The sequence below is a fragment of the Uloborus diversus genome, chromosome 6, assembly GCF_026930045.1.
Source record: "Uloborus diversus isolate 005 chromosome 6, Udiv.v.3.1, whole genome shotgun sequence".
Lineage (NCBI taxonomy): Eukaryota > Metazoa > Arthropoda > Arachnida > Araneae > Uloboridae > Uloborus > Uloborus diversus.
In genome coordinates, this window is record NC_072736.1 from 12,066,457 (window position 1) to 12,090,885 (window position 24,429).

At 31.2% G+C, this 24,429-nt stretch overlaps 1 protein-coding gene across 1 annotated transcript in view; it reads right to left on the reverse strand.

The window, feature by feature from the left end:
- LOC129225220 (MAP kinase-activating death domain protein-like) overlaps nt 1-24,429 on the reverse strand; it is a 101,207-nt gene that overhangs the window by 5,345 nt on the left and 71,433 nt on the right. The window contains 2 exon segments of the mRNA XM_054859792.1: nt 8,292-8,338; nt 11,467-11,539. Of these exon segments, the coding sequence (XP_054715767.1) occupies nt 8,292-8,338; nt 11,467-11,539 (120 nt within the window).

Below are 24,429 nucleotides of genomic sequence, written 5' to 3' on the forward strand. Positions count from 1 at the left end.
ATGGTAATTTGCTCGTACATGTTATGATAATTTACTCATTCATGTTATAATTTGCTCTTTAAAATGTTCTTAAAATTAGAATAGAAAAAGAACAAAATCCAATTTTTGAAAAATCACTTTGAGATGCACACCTACATGCTACAAACTAATTTTGTACCAAGTTTCACGAAAATCGGCTGGACGGTTTAAACGCTTTGCAGGTCACAGAGATCTGGATCCGGACAGATATCCTGACGGATCCAGACAAAGTTTTTAGCTTTATTATTAGCAAAGATAAATGATAATATTTAACAAAATACTTAGTTTGATCTCAACTTTTATCTTTAAAAATTTTACAATTAAACTTTACTCAGCATTCGACTAAAAATAAGTGATTTAGTTGTTTTGATATTTAATATACTAATTTCGCCATTGTAAGTTTATTTCAGAGTTAAAGATTACATAAATTTAGTTAAAGTGATCACTGCTGGACATATGCAGTTTTAAAACATCAAGTGCTTAAGAGTAGATCATATAAACAATTTAATTTTGTTTAGTGATAAATGTATTCAGAAAAGTAGTGACAAAACTTTGTAGCAAGGATTATAAATTTCTAGACATTAAGCCTAGAAAAGTAAAACTTTGTTTAATTTCATGTGAAATACTAGTTTTCACATAGGTAATAAATATATCATTTTAATTTATGTAATCAAAAATATTTTCCCTATATAGTAAATAAAAGTAAGGTTTCAAAGAAATTCTGGAAGAAGGTCTGTGGCGGACTTGTGTCCAGGAGACCACATAGCACCTACAGCCTTTAAATTTTGTACAAAATTACTTCGAGCCCCGGGGGTGTGCACCTGGGGTTTTATTTTTTAAAATTTGAATCAGTTTTTTTGTAATTAATTTTTTAAGCTCAAATTTTGCCTTAAACTGCCTATTAAAGGGGTGAAAAACTACTTGCAAATATTAATATTATATATTGTTGGAATTTTGCATTCTATGCAATTTGTTTCAATGCTCTAACTTGAATATGGCGGGAGCTATTTGCGTTTTTAGCTCGAACTTTTTTAGGCTTAGCTAAAATTTAGGCACTACTTTCTTCATTAAATCTATCAGTAAAACCGAAGGAATTGTCCTAGTTTTCTTTTTGACACCTCTGAAAAGAGTGGCTTTTTTTTACTCCAGATCTAACTCGGCCTATGGTCGAAAAACTAAGATTTTATCTTCAAAGGAAAAAAGTTACAAGCCGTTAAAAATAAAAGTTCAAATAATCCTCATCTCCATTAAAATTATTAATGGTTTTTTTTTTGCCGTTACCATAGTTACGTCTTTTCGATTCGCATGTTTCTTCTTTCCCTTATTCACAAATTTAAAGGGTTTCGATTTTAACGGAAAATTTTAGGCTCAACTCAATTCAAGCCCCGAGCTAAAGAGCATAATATATTACTTAGACCATGAATATACAAAACTGCAGTTTTGCATTGCTCAGGAGCCCCTTGGCCCTTATGGCTCTGCAAGTAGATACAAGTTATTTTGAAACCCGGGGAAGGGGTGCTTTTATCCAAAGGAAGCTCATAATGCGTTTTTAATCTGTTTCTTTCTAACTGATGATTTAAATCAATATCTTTGTGAATCAAATGAGATTGCAAAGCAATCTTCGGGGGTTGGTGAGCATTAGCGAGCAGAGCCCCCTAGTATGATTTTAAAAAAAAAGTTATTTTTGCTCTTAAATATTCGAATCATTAGAATTGTATGTAACACAGAAAAGGGTTATCTGTCATATTTTTTTTGGATAAGAAACGACTTGTATGCATTTATTTCAAAATAATAATAATAATAAAATAAGAATTGAAAGAGAGAAAAAAAGAATATGCATACTTTTTAAATTTATTTTTATTCTTTTTTTTCTCTCTCATACTTCCAATTCAAGTTTGCAAAATTCAGTGAAGCTTGAATAAAAATCTAGTTTCACATAATATATCATATATTGTTTCAAATATTTCAAATGTAATATAATTCGTTTAAAAAGATCGTTAAAAAAATAATAAATATTTTTTTAAAAGAACAAAAAAATTAATTAAATCCATTTTATATAAACACGTCATCTTGGAGCATGTGCATAAAAGTTTTAGAAATATGGTTCAGAAAAGACCAGTATTCCATATTGAATTATAACTGAAGAGCATTTTAGTATTAAAGGTTTTACTATTTCAGCCAAATCTTTGCAGTGTTCAAAGACATTAAAAAATAAGAACAAAAAATTTTACAGAGTGAGCCCAGTAAAGCAAAAAAGATAAACAATGTACAGCAGCCCTAATAAGGGGTTTGTTAGATAAACTGTTCATGAGTGGAGTATTTAAGTACAAACAAAAACATTACTTTTTTGATATTGCTAAAAAAACATTTTCATTTTTTAAAGCATAAAAATGCATATATTTTTAGTTTGGTATAGAATTTATTTATCTCATTTTATAACTACCAACTCTCTCAAATTTCGATGCCTTCTGCCGAACTCCCTAATAAAGTAATTACAATAAACTCTGGATTATTTGCAGGCTCCTTAACCGTGGTGTGAACCAGCTGCGGTCTTTTACACTTTCAAAAAAAAAATTTTTTTTTTTGGCAATGATTGACTGAATGTAGATAAATGCATCCATATAAACTTAATAAGTGAAAAAACTATTTTTTGACATTCCTATTTCTTTCTTCTCCCTCCCTTAGAATAACATCAAAATTTCCAAGGTCACTACACCCTGGCCAGTTGAAATTTGGTTTTTAAATCTACAATCTTTACTACTTACGCGCAAAACGAGTGACTGGAACAGTTTCATTCGAAAAAAAATTCCCCTCCTTTTCCCTATACATTTTTGGTGTAAACTAGCTTAATCTGGTTCAGTTAATCCGTTTGCACGGTTTGCTTGCTTATATGTGTAATCTGAGTGCAATAATGAGCAATCCTTGTTTATCTTTTACATACACTGTTATTGTTTTTAGCTTGTTTAAATGTTTTGTGTGTGTTATTGATTTTTTAAAGCTATTGCATACACTGGTGTTGGGAACTTATTGTGCCGATTATTGGGAGTTTACTGTATATCCCGAATCTTCATCAAAGCAACAAAAGTCACAAAAAAATAGATTTTGCAGTGATTAGAATTTCAGAGAAAATTCCTTTAGTAAAACAATGATGATCTCAAGATCGAAACTATTTGATACACGAGTATGAAAATTGTGTATGTTTGATCATTTTTGGATCACGTTTATTGCATTTTCTTCTTTTAAAAATTCTCATGCCCCAAAAAATGTGGAAAAATGTTCCTGATTATTCTCTGAATACCCTAAATGTTTACCTGCAAGAAGGAATATTTATCCTCTCTTACAAGACAACACCAACTTATGCCGATTTTTAAACATTTTTTAAAAAAAAACCTACAAATAGTTTTTTTCTTTTGAAGCTAAGAAAATATAATCTGAATATCCGAATTTCGGTTCCTGTCGGATTTCAGAATTCCTAATTTCGAGACCTATACAAAATAAGTTTAAGAAATCCCTACTTTTTTTTTTGTGCAATGCCCCCTTAATACTAAATGCCTGTCGCTTTCTCACTTTTAACATAGAGCAAAAATTAACCCAAAACCCAGGGATCGAGGATAAGTACACTTTGGTATGAAGGCTACTGCCATCTAAGGTATTAGAAATTAATAGCAAATAAAACAATTGTTTAATTTCTAAATTTCATTTTGAAACTAACCAATTAACAATTTGATTTGAGTTTTTTGGATTCATAGCTAAGCGTTTATCGGATTGCTGCTAGGTAATGCTGTCCTCTGTATTGAAAGTCAACAAAGATCACTTTTTGAGGCATAATATTAAGGGAGTAAACCAGTTTAGACGGGTCAAAAAATCAGTTTTTTTTTTTTTTTAATGTCATAAAATGTTAGAACTATTCAAGAATATAAGATAAATATGAGCGCTTTTCATCCATAAGCTCATTACTTTTTGCGATGAAAAAGGCGTTCCCTGTAACGCCGAAACACGTGTCTGCTGTAATTAACAATTTGTGCTTCTTTTGACGTTGTTTTTTCTTACTTTACTATTCAAGAATATGTTGACAAAATTTCAATGTAAAATTCCGTTTCGTTCCAATGCAATGAGCACTTAAAAAACTGTGAAGATTAGAAAACAGGGTTTGTACTCAATTTCAGAAATAAAATGAAGGAATTTTGGAGGAGTTTTGAAGGAGTAAAATGAGATTTTGAAGGAATATTAATGGACTGTCATTTAATGACTTTTTTCCACATATTTGGCCCCCTTCCCCTTTGCCCCAAAGTCACACTTCCCCAACTCCTCTTCTTGTCACATGTCCTATTTTTTATAAACATATTGTTACAATAACTGTGTGATGTCACTTTTTGTCACCCTCTCTCTTCCCCTTGTTATAATTTCATGAACCCGTCTTCCCCTCATAGCATGACATCACTTGTGGATGACCCTTTCTACAATATCATAACTGCAATTTACTAAACAATTGAATTTTTAACACAATCACTCAATATAGTACATCTGCTTATGTATTTTTAAATATTTAAATAATAACAATAGTCAACACTAAAAATGCATCCAGCTCAAAAATAGCAATTTCCGAAGTATTTCGCTTCACTAAACATGAAAATCACCATTAAAAGTTGTGATTAGCTCAAGTTTTCAAGCTACCAAGCCAACTAGGATAGGGAGTTCTCACTAATGCTCTTTTTCCTGATAGAAATACCCCTATGGGATTGACTGTCTGCTAAAATTCGATCCCAGGATGGGATAAAAAATCTCACTACATAAAACCAAAATGTACTTCAAGAAATTGAAACTTTGGGAAGAGAAATGCCCAAAATCAGACTTTAGTAGATACACCCACTTCTGCTTCCACCCATGCTCATTTTGCTGAGACTGGGAATAATGACGAACTTTGTGAAAGCTGTGAACAAAGACAATTTTCCAATACTTAAGAGGAAAATTTCCAAGATATGTTAAAGCTAAGGTTAAGGAGAGCATTTTTAACGACCTTTCAAATACGCACGATTATGAAAATAACAGTTTTTGAAGAAAAAAAATTGCGAGGGGAGAAAAAAACACTCAAGAAGCCTTTAAGGGTGTATTACAAGTATTTCTAAGCAGCAGAGACGATGAGAACTAAAAACAATTGGTCAAACAATCCCAAGTGAAGTTCTGTGACTATTGATGAATGATCTGTCTCTAAAACTCTACTTTGTTCACTTCTTCCATGATATTTTGTTTAAAAACTCAAGCTATGAGCAATGAGCATGAGGAAAGGTTTCACAAAGATATCTTTACAATGGAGCACAGATATCAGGGTCTTTGGTCTGAGTTAATGCTCCCAAAATGTTGCTGAACTATTACAGAAATGGTCCCTCTTTGACACACAAAAAGCAATCGAAAATGGAGCGTTTACAACTGCAATAAGCCAAAAGCAATTACTGCTTTCCAAAAAAAAATAAGCATTTTTAAAATGGAACAGGACCTATTTAATAACATTTATTGCACAGGATTTTTTTTTCTTTTCAACATCTTGAAAACAAGAGCTAATAAAAAAAATCCACTAGCGTATTCGTTTTTCTCGACCCAAAGTTAGTGGTAGGAAATGACTATTTATGGCTAGGATGCAGACAAAAAGTTATTTTTTGTTGACTAGCAAATTGAACAACCTGACTTTTTCTGCTGAGAGTGTGGTGGAGGGAAAAACAATAATCATAAGACTTAAAAAAATAGCCAAGCACCATTTAAACATGTTTTACTTTACTGGTGAAATGTCTTAGTCATCTTATAATATTTTCACGTTCAACTTTTATGACTTTTATGATCAATTTGCAAATCACATCTTTATTTTTAAAAAAATAAAATAAATATACGAATTAACATTAAAATCGCCCTTGTGACAAAGTTAAGTTGTCAATTGAAATATTTTAAGTTACTGTCATAGAGGAAGATTATGCAGTCTTGAATTAAAAAAGAAGGAGTTTTGAAGAAGTTAAAACCAAAATGAAGGAGTTTGAAGGGCCTTTCAAAAAAAATTTCTAAATGAAGGAGTTTTGAAGGAGCGTACGAACCCTGGAAAATGTTCACAGCAGTTTTTTCTATTGCATTTTTCTCAAAATGATTTTTTTTCAACTGGTGTGCATTCTAGCCCAAAACTTCATAGGCCAATCGTTCTGAAATTTTGTGAAATCTTCTTTATTCAATTACACTTTATATGAACTTAAATCTGAGATATTATTATTATTATTATAAATATTTTTTAATGCGAAAAAAATGAGCAAAAATGGTAGAAAAATGCGAATTTTGTGATCTAACACCTCGAAAGTGTGTAATGTTTTATTTTTTTAACATACAGGTTCATATTCTAGAGGAAATATGTTGTTAAGGATAGAAAAAAATTGCAATGATTACAGATAAAAATTGTGACTTCAGGAATGCACACCAGCAACAAGTTCCGATGGCGACCATCCATGGACATCATCTTCTAACTCTGGCGGAAATGACTTGAAAAAATTAGTGTGCTTCAAAATATGAATAAAATATCATTCAAGTTTGAACAATTAGGATTATTTCTTCTCTGTTGAAAAAAAATCATGAAAAACACTGAAATTTTCGCCTTCTAAACTGGTTTCCCCTTTTAAGGGGCGTTGGTTTGAGAGATCCTATTCACACTCAAATTTTTATACTTAAATTCATTCATGCAAAATCTCTCTAATTTTCAGCTTTCAATGTTGGCAGCTATATATTTTACTCGTATTGTTTTATCTTTTTGCTTCCCAGTATGGCTCAAAGGAATTTTATCTATGTTTTGTATAATAAATAAGCATCTAAATTAACATTCAGTTCTACATAAAATCAAAAGGCACCAAAAAAAAGAAAAGAAAAAGGATAGCTACTTTACAAGCAAACAAAAGACACGAACATGTATAAACAGAGGATGTGCAAAGATAGTAAATGTGCATAATCAGGATATCACAGAGGGCTTCTTGAAGGTTGTTGAGCTACATGGACAGCAAGGATACGTAGAATTGATACTAAAATTTCTGCAGCCTGCATGGAAAATATGGATGAATTACTGCTAAGTCTTGTTTGATTTTTTTTTTAAAATTAATCCAGATAAAACATTCGCAGACAATAAAATGATTTGCAATCATGTCTTTTAGTGTTATGCCTTTTTTTACATAATAATTTTGGGCGCAATAAATAAACTTTAAGGAAAAAGTTTTTTTTTTTTTAAACAAAAACATCCATATAAAAATTGTTAACAGGCCATCATTCAGCAGTGAACACAAGATGTTTGTTGTAGTTATATATGATAGAAAAATTAAATTATTTTCCAAAAAATGAATCATTTATTATGATGTCTATCGTTCACTGATTTCATCGATTTTAGATGCCAAAAAGTTCAATTACCGGCTCATATTACTAAATGCTTGCAAAATATACTTCAAAATTATTACATACACATGCAAAACAAACTTCATGCAAAAAAGTAAAGCAAATGAATATGTGATGAAACTATTAAAGAATAAAACATACACATATCTATTTAAACAACTGTGTGATCAAACAAAAATAATGATCTTGGATATTTTGCTTGTGTTATTTATATGAAATTATAATGCAATTTTTTTTGTGTGCAGAAAAAGGCGTATTTTCTAAATAGCCTTACTGTATTTTTCAATGAACACTAGAGCTTCTGCAAAAGATTTTGCTGAAACATCAATTTAAATTATTTTTCTAAATTGTTTATTAAGCAACTTCTGTTTAGAGTTATAATTAAATATAGCTTTTATTCACAAATTATTCTTTCAGTTTAATTTTCATAGCGTTATACTTAAATGTATACATTAGAATTTAGCTATATTTAATTCAATGGGCAACAAGGGCACCCATATGGGGAGTGGGTAAGGGGGGCACAAGCCCCCCTAGAAACTAGAACTTCCTTGCTTTCAGTACTTCTTTCTTTGCAAAAATGTAAAAACATTTCTTCTTCAGCAGTTAATGAAGAAGTTATTAAAAACATTACATTTTAATAACTCTAATCTGCACTAAAATCAGTTCCATCGGGAAAATATCTTGCTAATCATGGAGAAAATATCTGAGCCCCCCCCCCTCCCCCTTACAATTTTGTATATGGGTGCCCTTGATGGGCAACTGTAGTAAATTGATCTGATAAAAAAGATTTCAAATATTATTCATATAATTTTTGAGAAATATGTTAAGAGAAGAACGACTATACTTGTAAGAAACAAAGAACTTACCATCGATGACTTGTACTTCCTTTGTATTACTTGTCTTGTTTTGGGGTCTAAAAAAATAAAATTGCAATGTCTGAATATATATATATATATATATAATTTATTAAAGCTGATGAATTTTGACAGAATATTTTTTTATACAAATAATCAATAGTTAATTCATTACTAAAAAAAATATTAAAAAACAAATTCTTTAAAAATGTTTTCCAATGAATACATTCATTTTAAGTACTTCAAAAATAATGTTTTTTAATTACAAAAATTTCAAAAAGTATCAATTAATTTCAAAAACTTCAAAAATGGTAAACACAGCGAAAATTCAACACTGAGAAATAAACATAAATCATGCACATGCAGATGCATAAGAAAGGAAAAAAAAAACATTTAAAATCACATATTTTTATAACATGCAAATAAACACCGACATAGCTAGATAAACATACACATCAAAATTGATTCAAATGATTGTAAATAGTACAAACTGAAAAATAAAAATTCCGAGTGTAAGAAGGAAATATGAAATAGAAAAGATTTAGGTCCATTTGCAAAAACTAAGAAGACAAAAATGAACGTTTCAAGCACACATTTTTTTTAAAAATCAGAAGACTAGTTATAGCTGAAAAACTTCCAACTTGCAAGATTTACTTGATTTGTACACTATGTTATTCAATTACATATTAAAATGAAAGAGATCCCAAATACTATATTAACATATTCAACTGAATCAGAGAATCGTTCAAGCAAAATTGAACAAAAAATATTTTATTGAAGAAATATCTCGAACTGTTACAAAATCATTAGAATAAGTCAGAAGATGTAGGTAAGAATATCTAAAATCTATAGTGAAAATTCGATTTATTTTATCTAGATGTTTCATATTTTTATTGTACCTCGTAAAAAGACAGTTCACCCTTTGAAATTAATATTGAAGTATAATTTTAAATATTATATAAGTCAACTTCTCCTAGAAAGGTTCCTATAATGCATGTCACCATTCTTCTTGTAACAAAAACATTACACACAAGACTTACTGCTAAAGCTTGGCCTGAAAGATTATTCGTAAATGAAATGAAATGCCAAAACACATAAGGCGAAATAAATTAATAAGCATCATGCATTGTATAAAGAAGCTTGCTCAATTAAAAAAAATAATAATAACTAAACAGAAAATTGTTTTCAAGAAAGAGGGGAGCATCAATTTAGTTTCCACTCGTATGACCACACTGAAACCAAGTAGAATAAGAAAGCCAAAAAACCAGATGCCAAACTGCCAAATTATCTAGTATAATTTTTTCCCCTTGCACATACAGTGTGATGAAAGAGCGGTAATAGGAAAACTTGGGTATGGCAAATCTTCCAAATCAAGACTCGACAATTTCCAACTGAGAAAAGTTAGCATAAAATTGAAACAAGACTGGAAACCCATTATCATCACAATGCTAATACATAACCATCTCATCCAGTGATTATTCCTTAAACGTTAAACAAATGTTTATGTAATTAATTTATTCATAAATCAGTCACTCAAAAAGAAAATTTAAAATATTGAAATACAATTTGATCAAAATTAAAAGTTGGGAAAAAAATGTAAAAGCTAAATGTAGCCGGGAGAAAATTAGTAAGATACCTATTTAGAAAATGCAATATAACTTATAAATTAAAAGTAGTAAAAGCAATTTAGTTTTTTTTACACAAATATTTTTTGAAGGTACAAAGCATTTTTAATATTCATTTTAGATATTTTCATTCCTTAAAAATCCTCAAAGTCAAACTTTTCAAGAAAGTTGTAAGATAATTGATTTTGTAGCAAATTTTCAAGGAGCTAATTTATTACAGAAAACATAAACTTAAAATTAATTTTTAAAATGTTTTTTTACAATGTATATAATGACTAAAGTTTTAATTCAAGCAAATTATATGCACACTTAACACTGCTAAATTTTGTTTCATGTTATTTTTAAAACAATAAAAATTAATATAAATGAAAATATAAACTAAGTTGAAAAACCTCAAATTAACAAAAGATTGAAGACACATGTTTCAAGGGTTATAAAGAACCTTTTTATCAATGCAAAGAATTGAGATCATGTATGATAAGACGTTCAACAAAAGGCATTGAGTATTATTTATGCAGAAAAAGTATTTATTTCTTAACATTAATGTTAGCAATCAATGTGTCTACAAATATCTTCTGTCTTAAGTGCTGTTTTTAAAGAACTTTGTTTTGATTCTTTAGGTCTAATTTCAATGATACATATTTTCAAGGAGCCTACATTAAATGACTCTTTTTCTGAGGAATTTTTGTTGACTAAGGAGATTGTCTTTTGAGAAAGATTACACTGTAACAAATTTAATATTTTATTAAGAGAAGTTCAATATAATTGCAATACAAGTAAACCAAAATAAATTTTATCTGTGTTGGAGGGAAAAAATATGTAGCAAAGGTATAGTAAAAAAAAAAAAAATAGGGGTTTCTCTCTAAATTCTCGATCAGAATCGTATTTCATTTTCTTTTACATTCCATCAAGTAACGTAACAAGAAGTGGTACTTTTATAAAGGTATTGGTGCATTTCCCCATTTTTAAGCTACGGCGTTATGTTTAGAGCGAATGAATATTGAAATGAAAAATGGATGATGGAGATTTTAGTGCCTGCCAATAACTCAGCAACATAAAAATACATTAAAAAAGGATGCAAATGTGTAATGAAAAAATCATGTGAACACTCATATCCATAATTGAAAGTGCATACAAAATGCAGTAGATACTTCAAAAATTAACACTTAATTTAAAAAAAAAAAGAAACATTCTTTTTCGAAAAACAGACACAGAAGAGTAATGCTCGAAAAAGTGCACAAAAGATACGAAGAGAGGGAAGATACACAGAACCGGGACAGATAAGTAAGTAAAGATGTACAACAGTAGAATGAGTAAGAAAAAAGGAACAATGTTTGCTTTTTGGTTTAAAGTAGCATCACAACACAAGATGCAAGCATTCCAATCCAAAAGGAGAGAGGAGACACGAGAACATGCAAGGAGCGGCCAGACTGAATGGATGTGAAAATGCAGCAAAACGAATGACAGACAACGAGTCTAAAAGTTGTTCCCAGGTGGGTATATTTGGAAAGTAGAAGAAAGAAACAGATTATTAGGTATGTTTTTACTACAGGACAACTTACTAAACTCTTCCAGAACAAACATCCCTCCCTTTTGGGTGAAACACTTCCTTATGTTTTCCAGCCTTACAAAGAACTGTAAAGTAAGAAGTCATTCATTCGATCACTGCTTCTGCCTCTTTCTTGCAAGTATTAACAGAACAGACATCTACTACACTCTTATCAAATAAAACCAACTTAAAAGTTTTTCTCTCTTTTTTTTTTCTTTTTTGCATATATGGAGTGCCCCAAAAGTCTTGAGAAACATTGTAAGCGTTATACGAGGTAAAAATTATACTAACTACATGAGATTTTTTTTTCTGTTTCTTTTTCTTTTTATATAAAAGCTGGAAAATATCTAAAAAAAAAGTCATTTCCAGTTTTGAATCAAATAAACAATAAAATCAAATAAAGGGTTTCTTGGCACAACCGACTTCCAAAAACAGGTTAGTACACAGCCCTCAATTTTACTTAACTCATTTGCTTTCGTCAAGTTATTTATTTAATCATTTAAGGTCTCCCCCTACCCCACACCATCTTAAAATGAGAATTCTGTATGCAATTAAGACAGAATTGCATCACAGCACAGAATTTTCAGAGTTAATTTAACAAAGCCTATTTTAACAATTAAATTTATTTTTATTTCATTTTTAATGTTGAAACGTTCCCCAAACAAGCCCTTTAGAGCATCAATAAGTAACGTTTATGATTCTGGCCCCACAGTTCAAGAATTCAAAGGATACAAGACTTTTATGCACCCCATATATTCATAACAAAAACAATAAATAAATAAATAAATGTTACTATGAAAACTAGGAGCATCAACAAAATCATTCAGCAAAACATGGGACATAATCAAATAATACAACTAGTAATGTGAGCTACTATCATGCAATAATGTAAAACAAAAGTGCTGAAAAACTTAAAATTTCAAAAAAACATGCGTGTGTAATCACAGAAAATAAAATAGTATGCGATAGCAATGTTGATTTTCAACAAAGAAAAGCAAATCAAAAATATAACACATTAAGAAGAAAAAATTAAAACTTGGGTAAGTCTAATTGTTAGCTTTTCTAAGGATGGGATGGTTTAAGTTCTTTCAAAAAAATATTTATAGTAGAATGGTACAGCATCCATTCTTCATTTTGCATTATCAAAAATGAAAAGCATTTTTTTCCTCTCTCTTTTTTCGCAAAAGAATTTTTATTTTTTTTTTCTTCCTTAACTAGTAATTAAAAATTTAAATTGAAAATTTTCAAACCTACAAATTAGCTTCATACACGCAATCAATTCCATTTATTAGTCAACAGCATTTAAAAGTACAAAAAAAATTAATAACAATAATAATAATAACAAATAATAATTAATTAATAAAAAAAGTTTTTGTACTGTGAGTGAGTTACTAATACCTAGAAAAGGACTTAAATAAAGGGTTCAATCTAGCAGTTCACTTAGAAATTGGAAGAGCAGATTCAGTCTGTTGGATTCTACTTTTATTGCAATAAACATTTTTTGGAAAGAAAATAAATTAGGACAAATGTTAAGATTTTTCATGTTTCAGTAACATCAATGTGTCAAGTAATCAGTTATTATGAATAATAATTTATTAATATTAGTGATGAATAATTTTTTGAAGTAATAACATTCATGTTATTTTAAAACACCAATAGGTTCTGGATTTTTTGTATAAAATTTTATCATGAGCTATTTTTTTTTTTCAAAATGAAAACAAAAAAGGAAAAAGAATAATTATCTGACAAGTGAAAAGTGGCACTCATAGCGGAATTTACAGCATTTAAACTTTCCTTTCGATTTATGCACACCTAAACTTCAAAATGTACTTATGTAATAATGTCATGCTCAAAATATTCAACATACAAAATATCTTGTTATCCAGCAATTTTAAATGACAGAAGGGATTTCTTATATGTTTAATATTACCAGTTACATTACAATATAGTTGTACTAAAATATAATTGAAAAATAACACTGAAATTTGACGAGTTACAGCCAATGCTAGACATATTGCAAATATACTACTTTGTAATTTTTCTTTATATCAAAAATTAAAACAAAAAGAACTATTTTTCGATCTTAATTTTTAAAAAAGGATAAGATGATGAAGTAAATGTGTGTAAATGTCTCTTAAAACATTTACAACAAATAGTCGACTGCTGAAAAAAAGAAAAATATTTCTGGGGGGGGGGGGGTTTCGCTACAGACTTGAGAGTTTCTTTTGATATAATCCAACTTTCTTTTACTGGCAAGCACCTAATCTTTTTGATGATATAATCATTTCTTTAGAAAATTTTTTCAAAAAGCATCAAAATGAATACATCACTTGAAGTTTGGCGAGGTAAAAGGGTTAGTTAATAATAAACAATTGTTGTATCAAAATAAGATGAATAATAACCTTCAACACAAAACTTACATGGTAACCCCAATTTTAAATAACAGACATGTAGATCTGATGAATTGAACAGAAACAGAAAAGTTTGCAAATAGCGTGTTTCACATTACCACATTTGGGTGAAATTAAAAAGATGAAACATTTTTATATTAAAACACTATTTTTAAATGTCTGAATTAAATGAACACAATTATATTTTGTAATTAAACAATAATACAATTAAAATTCATCAAAAAAAAAGTCAAATTAGTTCATTGCAAAACATGCCACACATACAGACTGCAGAAACATTAGCATTCATAAATTTATAATACAAATATCTACGTAAATGTATTAATTTTTTTTTAAATTACGATTTATAATTTTAAAAAAGTTTCCAAAATTAGAAAAAACTTGTGTAATAAAAGTTTATTAATTGGTAAAAAAAAGTAAAGCCTTTTTAAGAAATGTTGCATCATTGAAAGAAAATAAAAAATGATCTAATGTATAATTCAAAAGAATTTTGATCATCAAATTTTAAAGCTTGTTTCAGGCATTCAAGATTATGTTAAAGTTCAACAGTATAAAAAAAAGCTAAAAACTGCAGAAATTTATGGAAAATGATTGCAATTATTTTAAAAATTGAAGTTAACAGAAAAATGATAGAAATTAGGAATATTATAGCTTAAAATACAAATTTTAGCTATTCGGAAAAAAAAGTTAGTTGAAACTTCCCAATTAAATACATTTAAATAATTTAATGCTATTCCTCATCAAATGACAAAAACATGACAAAGTTGAAGTCCCAGTTTTTTTTTGCAATATGGATTCAGAATATATTATTGAATAATTTTAGACAAATAGAAATTTTCCAAAAATGAGTCTTACAATTCTTTTCCCTCACTGACACTTATTATAGAAATTTATCATGTTCTCAAACATCAACTGAATTACATAATCTGCACAATTTATATTTGATATATTATACATCTTAAATTCAAACATTATTCTTATTGCTAGTATTATTATTTTACCAGGGGTGTCCAACTCCCCTTCCAAGAACAATAGCGCACCCTCTCCCAAAGAAAGAGCCCAAAACCCCTTGACTCCCCCCCTCCTCCTCCTAGAATAATTGCTTGATGTCAAAGATTAAAAGATTCAAACTTTTTCATTATCACTTCCTGTTATCAACATTAACACACCTTAAAATTATAGTTGATTTTTCTAAGGTATAGGAGATAAGATTAATTCACCCAATATGACATAACCCTCTAATATGGGGGTCCAGTACTTGAGCTTTTTCTTATACATTCATTTGTTATCTACAGAGAAAGTCTGAACAAATTGTCTAAGAGTTGATACTTTATGTTGTAATCAGAAAGAGTGGCCTGAACAGTATTATGAAAGCTATAGGTGTTTGCTTGTTTCACACTTTCAAAGAACTTTTACAATGCTACAGTAATTAGGTCGTACAAATCCTGTATATATGAAAATTATAAATTTATAAGTTATTTTTTCTGCATCAATGTCAAGTATGCACTTTTTCAGTATTATTCGATACCAAGCAAAAAAAAAATGCATGTGATTAAGAATGAAAATCAGCTCAACAAAGTGTGCAACATGGAGTAAGGGTTAGTGCATCAAGGAAAATAGGCTATGAAGGGTCAGGGGTCTCGCTGGGTCCCAAGGACCCACTGCTTTTGAAATAGTGGGTTCATTTTCAAAATACTGGGTCCACGCAGCTGCAAGGTCACTGAAAAGAAGCGCACGCGAAAAACGTGAACAAAAAGCCCTCGGAAATAACCTCAACTGAAAAAAAAAAGCCTGCGGAAACCTGAATCAACTTGCATCCGGTTGTAATGACATGCAACGACGGCGGCGACCTTGATAAGGAGGAAGAAAAATGAGGGGAGAAAAACGTTGCAGGCGCTGATCGTGCCTAAGGAAGAACCAGGAGGGGAAAACGAGATAAGGAGGGGATTCTGGTAACCCTGCTCCTCTATATTTCTAGAGATTAGGAAAGAGTAAACTCCTTTTCTCTGATTTTTCTTTCAGGAAATTTGAAACCAAATACTGCTGGGGAGAAATAGCGCGTCCCGTGGGACGAGTTAAGTTTCAAATATCGGGTCCTTTTCTCGAAAACCGGGTATTTTACGCACTATAGGCGTCAGCGGGACCCCTGAAGGGTGAAGCAAGATTCTTCTTCAGCAGAAAATGAAGAATGTAGAAGTGAAGATGAAAATGATGCTGTATATGCATTGTACAGGGTCATTTTCAAAGGTTAATTGAGTTTGATGTCAAAAATGAGTTGAATAAGACCACACCGACTGTGCTAGTAATTAAAAAAATATATATCACTTGTTTGAAGTGCAAATAATTTACTCATGAAATGCAAACAGATGTTTTCTAATGTTACTATTATGGTACCCCATAAAAGAAGATCTATGTGTAAGCAAATTCTTTCCGGATTTTGGCGAGGAAAAAAATATACAGCTTAAATTATTGGTCTAAGCTTTTAAACTTCAATGGTCCTAATCCAAGAATCCTGAATTTTATTATCTGCTCAACATTTTTTTATTCTTAATTATATTAGTTGCAACTGACAAAAACAGAGCATATTTGGAGCTTTTCTTCTATATTACTTATCCATCAACTACATTTTACACAAGTTAAGGAAATTCAAATTATGGTTACATAATTAATGTGCTACAAAGTTTAAAATATCATTGAATCAAAGTTTTCATTGAACTTATGTTTTGTGTTTCTTAACTTTATAAACACATATTGAGGCGACCAAAAAGAATATAACCAGATTAAACAAACATAAAGATATGCATTTCAAAGAAAATATTAAAATAACACAATTATAAAAACAAACATAATCAATTGAATGTTATAACTAAAATAAAACATATGCAAGCAGTTAATGACAGGTACTATATATATATATATATATATATATATATATATATATATATATATATATATATATATATATATATGTCCTAAATCCTCAAACAATACTTAATGCTTTAAGCTCCGAAAATTATACTTAAACCAATTATGTGTTTTTACAAAAAGCATTGTTTTAAACTACATTTATATTTAACCCCAATGTAATTTTAAAATTAATATAATGAATGAAGAATATGGAGTACAACTGCTCTCATGCTTTTCTACCATAATTTTCACAGGTGTCTAAGAAACATAAATAAGGGATCAAGACATGTTTTAAAATACATAAAGTAGGGTTTGACATCAAGTCTTTCAGAACAATAAAGGTCAAAAATTATTTTTCCTCAAACCAAACCTGAGTACTAATGTGAAGGTAAATGTATGCATTTTCTAAAATAAACCGGTACATTTTCTTAAATGTATAACTTAATTACCATAAAATAGGTTTCCAGAATTTCAAAAAGTCCCAAACTATACACTACATAAAATGCTATGTATTTGAATAAAACTTGAAAACAAGAAAAGGATCTTTAAAAAAAAAAATCCTCCATTCCCCCCCCCCTCCTTTTTTTAGTACACATCCAAGAATATTTCCTAAAATAATCAAATTTAGATATAATTTAAAATATGCTAAATTTCAACTTTACTAGGTTACTAGTGGTACCCGCACGCTTTGCCTGTAGTAGAAAATTAAAAGGTCTTTTGGTTCGCCTGTATATTTACAAACAATGTATGATGAATTTTTCGCCAATTGATTTGCCCATGTTACGGTTCCACGTTATGATAACTTGGTAATTTACTTGTCCATCTTATGATAATTTTGTTCGGGAAGATGTTATTAAAATTGGAACAGAAATAGAACAAATCGAATTTTCGAAAAATCGCTTCAAGGTGTACACCCTAATGCTTCAAACTAATTCTGTGACAAATTTCATGAAAATCGGCCGAACGGTCTAGGCGCTATGCGCATCCCAGAGATCCTGACAGACGGACAGAGATCCGGACAGAGAGACTTTCAGCTTTATTATTAGTAAAGATTACATTGACTTCGATTCATTGCATAATTTTACATTGTGGCAGATACTCTAATAAAAGAAGCCTTTTTTTTTAAACAGTAAAACCAGTTAAAACTGGAAAATACACTCTGTCGCAAAAAAATATATGCACCCAGAAGAAATTTAGCAACACTCACGAAACTTGGCAGGCATGTTGTGTATAAGGAGATAAGATGATTAAAAATTCAGAATAAAAGATAATTTTACTAAGCAGTTACAGCATACAAAAGGTTACAAATCAGTAATTAGTAAAGCCACCTTTGGCAGCTATACAAGCCGAAACACGAAGTGGCATCGAATCAATTAGGTCACTTATGACCCCCTGCGGAAGATCATGTCATAATCTTTGCAACTGTGTCGTTATTCCCCTGTATCTTGGGATGGCTGCAGTTGTCTTCCCAGCACTTACCAGACATGCTCTATTGGCGAATGATCTGGTGACCTGGCAGGCCATGGGGGTACGTCAGATCATTGAAGGCAATGTTGAGAGAGTTGCGCAGTATGTCGACGAGCATTGTCCTGCTGATAAATGTCACCTGGGCGACTGGATAGCATGGGCAGAACAAACAGCGTTAAAATGTTGTCCACGTATCTGCGAGCTGTCAAAGTGCCTTGGAGAACAACTAGAGGTGATCGTGTGTGCCTAGAGCTTGCTCCCCATACTGTCACACCTTGTAAAATGGCTGTATGCCGCTCGACAACAAATGCCGGATTGGAGCACTGTCCGGTGCACCTCCACACACGTGTATGGTGATCACCAGCACTGAGACTGAATCGGGATTCATCGCTGAAGATCACGCCTCCAGTCTGTTACGCTCCAAGCTGCCCGAGGTCAGCAAAAATCCAGTGGACACTGCCTGTGATGTGGGGTCAGTGGCAAGCGTCTTAATGGACGTCGGCTCCTTAAGCCAACTTCGGCCAGTCGTCTCCTAATGGTTTCCCTTGATACCACTGGATGCCTGGAAGGAGGTAAGTGACGTTGAATCGATGCAAGCAACGTTGTCGGTGCCGATGTGGCCACTCTTCTGATTGCATGATCCTCGTGTTCATTTGTGTTCCTGGGACGCCCTGACCCTCTGCGACAGTAGGCTCTCCCTTCCGTGATCCACTGTCGCCAACACCGAACAACTACCATATCACTCCGACCGAGATGGTGGCCAATACTCCTGTTTGACCAACCTGCTTCTCTGAGGCCTATTATACGGCCCCTATCAAACTCCGTCAGCTGTTCGTTCTGCCGCCAGTTACGTCTTAGAGGCATCTTAAATCACAATACAGTCTACTGAAGTCAACAGATTTGATTGAATAGCCCTACGGCACAAGTAATCATGCTTTTAAACTCTCCCACCTGTGCAACTCACATGCTCATAGCATGCTTAATCTTGTTTCATTGGCGCTGAAATTTTAATCATTTGCATATCGGCTACCAAACTGTAGTTGTGTCGCGTTTCATGATTGTGGCTCTATAATTCTTCTAGGTGCATCTATTTTTTTGCGATAGAGTGTATTTTGAAATGTAGCAATCTCACGTGATCAGAAAGTACAAAATTAAAAAAAATAATATAAACAAAATAAGTTATTAAGAACAGAAAATTAATGAAGTAAATGAGAAAACTTTAATAAATATTATAAATCATGTCATCGTTAAAAAATGGCAATTCTAGGTTCTCAGTAAATATGCAAACTCAATACTGTTACAACTGGAAACATTACATGTAGCAGTGACAAGCAAAGGGATGTAAGTGGCAAAATTAAAAATTTGGAAATAACCAGTACAAATGGTAGGACAACCTCTCCTCTGTCTTGCAGCAAGAGATGGTACTAGTAGCCCTGGTAGGTGCTGTTATGCAGCATGATTTAGAAAACTTTTCAATGAAAGCCTACCCAAGACCTTATCTTTAAACGCATTTTAGTTAAAACTTGAAAATGTCCACTTACATCCCTTTGCTTCTCACTACCTCACATGATAAATGAATGTGTTCACACAAGGCAACTTATTTCAAACTTTTCAGTGATTTGTGAAACTCTGAAATCAATATATGTGTGACAACTTTCAATACTATCATAGCTATGGCTAAAGACGTTGACTCTCAATTCATGTCCCATTTCTTGGAATGGTGAAGATCTTAATATGTAAAACAGAGTGCAGATCAAAAATTGTAACCAAATATAGAGTTTATGAAGGAATTACTAGTAATCAGAACAAATTTGAACAGCAGAGCTTGGCCAGGTTGTGTTTGCATTTAAACTATTATCAAAATCTAATTTCCAAAAGATTACTGAGAAAATCTGTTTTTCAATTATGAGAAATTCTTCTGCATTGCCTTCACAGAGTTGTGCACTAGTATGGCCAGTTGCAATTTTTTGGTTTCAACATTTCAGTTGCATTATGTAGCAAAACTTACTTCAGTGATATCTCCAATATATTAGTTCTTGTGGAAATTACATTAAAAAATAACTGAATAACTATTGTATCTTGTATACAATGCAACAGAACCTTGATTATTCAAAGCTCTTCTAACTGGAACCTCGCTTAACTGAAGTCGGGTTAGTGGCATTTTATTTTATTTTATTATTAGTTTGGTGAGCAAAAATATCCCATTGTGGTCACCAGAAGTAACCATTGCTACAGCAGACGAAAAATCGGGGGCTTGGGATTACACTAACGTAACTACACCCATTCTCAGTTTGTTGATGGCACAAAGTCGTATCAGCCCTTACAATTATGTTTCTCCAAACAAGATAAACTTTATACGTAGACACGCATGCACAAATCAGAACACGAGCCATGTGAATATACGCTCTTGTGACTCTCAAATGGGTTAAACTCTGATATGCTTGTAACCAAAAGTAACAAAAATATAAAAAATATAGTTACATTTGTGTGACCCTAAGCCCCCCAAAATTATCTAGACATTTCAATGAGTTTTTTTTTTTTTTCAAGTAAGTTTTCGCAGTAATTTTTCGGAACACGAAATAATTCAGATTTTTGAAATGCCATTAAAGTTGAAAGTAATTAAGTGTGGAATTAAAGTATTGTTTTGTTAAGTAACTATTTTCGAACTATGCAACTACGTTTGAAGTTAAAGAATAAGATGCACAGCTGACACTATTCTTAGTAACACAACTAAGGTTAAAATTAACTGTATTATGTCTTATTGAATTAACGTTGCATTTTTTGTCTTACATGACATTTGCTAAACAAATTTGCCTAAAAATAATGAAGTACAGTTGAATTCTATTACAACAAATTTTGTTCACTGTAACAGGAATTTCGTTTTGATGATATTCAAGCAATGTAATGGCACTTAAAACAAGACTGAACACTTATTTCGTTGAAATGGATATTCCATTGTATCAGTATTCACTATTATGAGATTTTACTGTACATTAAAAAACATCAGACCTAATAGTCATTTTGTAGATGAGAACATGTTTAAAGCCACGGTTCAAGTTTCTGCTACCTTTCAGTACCTCAGCCATTTTTCAGTACTTTTGGTATCCATAATTTCTGTATCACAGAACACACTAGCACAAATCCAAAAATTGAGATCTTCCATTTATTAGTGCATTGCATGTAGAATCTTATTCTACATCGAGAAGTGTGAACTTAATTCTAAAAATAATTCCTTTGTAATTTTTTACCGGTGTTAAAAGAGCGTGCATCCCATCCTTTACATGCACCAGACAACTGTTCTTCCTCTCTCCTGTAAAGTGACTTACGTTGTTCTAGCTCTAAGGCAACAGATTTTTCATTTACCAAAGGAGGTTCAGCTCAGATCACTTCGGTTAGTCAAGGTTCTACTACAATTATTTCTTTCTCCAGCCAGTATTAAAGACAGCTGTACTTTTGCAGCTACCTCAGTTTAGTGATGAATAAGTCATCACAGCTGTCTGAGTTTCGATAATTATTTTTAAACTACACTACGAAACACAAGTTTTCTATCCTATGTCTTAGCGAAGAAACATTAGTAATATATGAAATTTCATTGACAGTCTTTAATGAAGTAGCCTAACTGCTTTGCTAAACTAAAACAAATTACCAAAAAAAGATTTTAACTAGCTGTTTTCTTGAAGAGAAATTTTACATACTGTAGTTTCCCTCAATGAAACTAATACTGTGATTTAACAAACATCTTTATAGCATCATATTAAGAAAAAAAATATTAAATGAGCATTCAGAGTTCATTTTGAAGACATAAAATTATTCCAAACTTTTACATAAAAACTATTCACTGAACCTCAGTTTCTATTGCTGATATCTACTTTTAAAAATGCATTGGTAGTTTATTGTATAAAATAGTTCTGTGCATTACAGGTTGTGTAATCATGGAAATTCTGAAACTGATATATTTAACAGACAATAAATGAATTAATAGCGGGGATACTTTTTGTTTTATTATTACCGTACATTGCAATCTTCATAGAAAAGTGAACAGTTATTTTAATCATATCACAGTAAATTCGAAACCTCTTGAATTGCTTAACTCACATCAATCAAATTTTTACACTGGGTCATTTTAAAACATCATCAAATTTACAACATTGCTTATTGAATAAATGTTTCGTAAGAAATAAAACTTAGCAACGTTCTTCCAAATCTTGCCATAAAAACCAGATACTTGTCTTAGGCTGATACCAAAGAAATTTGTTTTTCATCTGAAGAAACACAATTACATATCACACAGAAAACACTTTGATACCAATACATCTATTGCACTAATGATACAAATCATTTTCACTGACAAAAACAACAATTGCATGCAACTCATGCCAATCAAACTAAGAAACAAGCAAAACTAAAAAAAAAATACAGAAGGGAAACAGCCAGTAACCTCCAAAGCTTCAAAAAGCACAAGACATGCAGTAGGAGAATTGAACCCGGAAACGACAAAAGGCATGCGTCTCTCATGCAAGCAGAAGGGAAGTGCCAGGAAGAAACTTTGGAGATGGTCAAATAACAATCAACCAAAATGTAAACTACAAAACTAAAACAACATAAGATCATGCTCTCAGCAATGACTGCATTGCTCAACTAACAGATTTTTGTGCACAACAATTGTGGGTTGGTCATTAAGTCCACCCATTTTGTTTAGAGCCCTCTTCAATACAGAGTGCACTACTACATTATGGTCTAGAGTTTTAATCAACTACAAACTGCTCTAGACACAGCAACACAAAAGAATGAAGGGCTGCAGTACCTCAAAGTCCTTCAGGTGTTAGTAGGCATGGAGAAGGCAAAAGAAAAAAAAAATCCTTAGAAACCAGGGCGATCAGGTCACATGATAGAACAATAATAATCACTTTATCTCATTAATTCTTTGGACCATCTCAAAAGCCCCTTCGCTTGCTACTTTTGTACACCGTGGAGAAGAGTTTAAAGATTGAGTAACTGATTTCAATCTATATGTGTATACTGAGCTAGCAGGTTTTGATTGGCATGCATGAATCAATCCATTCCAGAGAATAAATCCACGGAGAATGATGGCGTCATACTTGAGGAAGGAAGTCACAGTTAAATGAGACAAACCAAGGCAGCGTGAAAAAAATTACAGAGCACAAAGGCAAAGCATCAGCTGCAGAAGGTACAAAAAATAGAGCAGCTGGATTCAATTGAAAATTAAATTATCAGAAATTGTACTCTATGTTACAATGGATAGGCAAGCCACAGGATTTTTGAGAAGGTCCTTGCTGTGAAAATTGGAATGGCACAAAATAAAAATAACAGATATATCACAATGAGAAAAAAAAATGTAGGGGAGGAAGAAAAATAAATTATGCTTTTTGAATGTCTTTCAAATGCTCCATATAGTTATTCCTTTAATGTACAAATAATGAAATTAATAATTATAACATGTGTGTCTTAACTAAAATTCCAAACAAAACCTAACTATTGCACAAAATACTACTTTTTTGTCACATTTTTGGCGAAGGTTGTTTAAAGTAATAAAGAAATGCATTTTTGTTAAACTTACTAATGTTTTTCAAAAAATAATCAAATAACTTTATTGTGATTTCTACAAATATTATTTTGTTCACTTAAACTGTATAACAGAAAAATTTGTCTTATTGCGATGCAAAAAAGAAAGAAAAAATCCGGATCACAAATTTAAACTACAAATATTACAGCTCAGTATTCTGTTTCCATTTTGTGTGAAATCAAATTTAAAAGAAAGGGTGGGGAGGTTTCCTGATAAATTAGATTAACAAATGTCGTTAAAAAAAGTTTATTTTTTTAACCAAAATTTTTAAAAATTGCCAATTTAAATAGAAAGAAAAGAATGATAAAGAGGCTTTCCGTGCGAAAAAGCCGTCCTCATATTACACATAAATAATTTTATTATTTGAAGAAATTATAAAGATATACAATAATAAACTTTTATTAAAAGGGTGTTTGGTTTTGTATTTTTCACTTAATGCAAGCAAGTCTCAACCACCGAAAAAACCATCAAGGTAAAAAGTGATGAAAAGCAATTTATTAAGGAATTTTTTTTCATAAGATAAAGGTCAACAAAATGGTTGAAGTAAAAATCATTGCAGATGTTGGACATACCTGTACTAAAGAACTATTATTTAACAATGCTAACC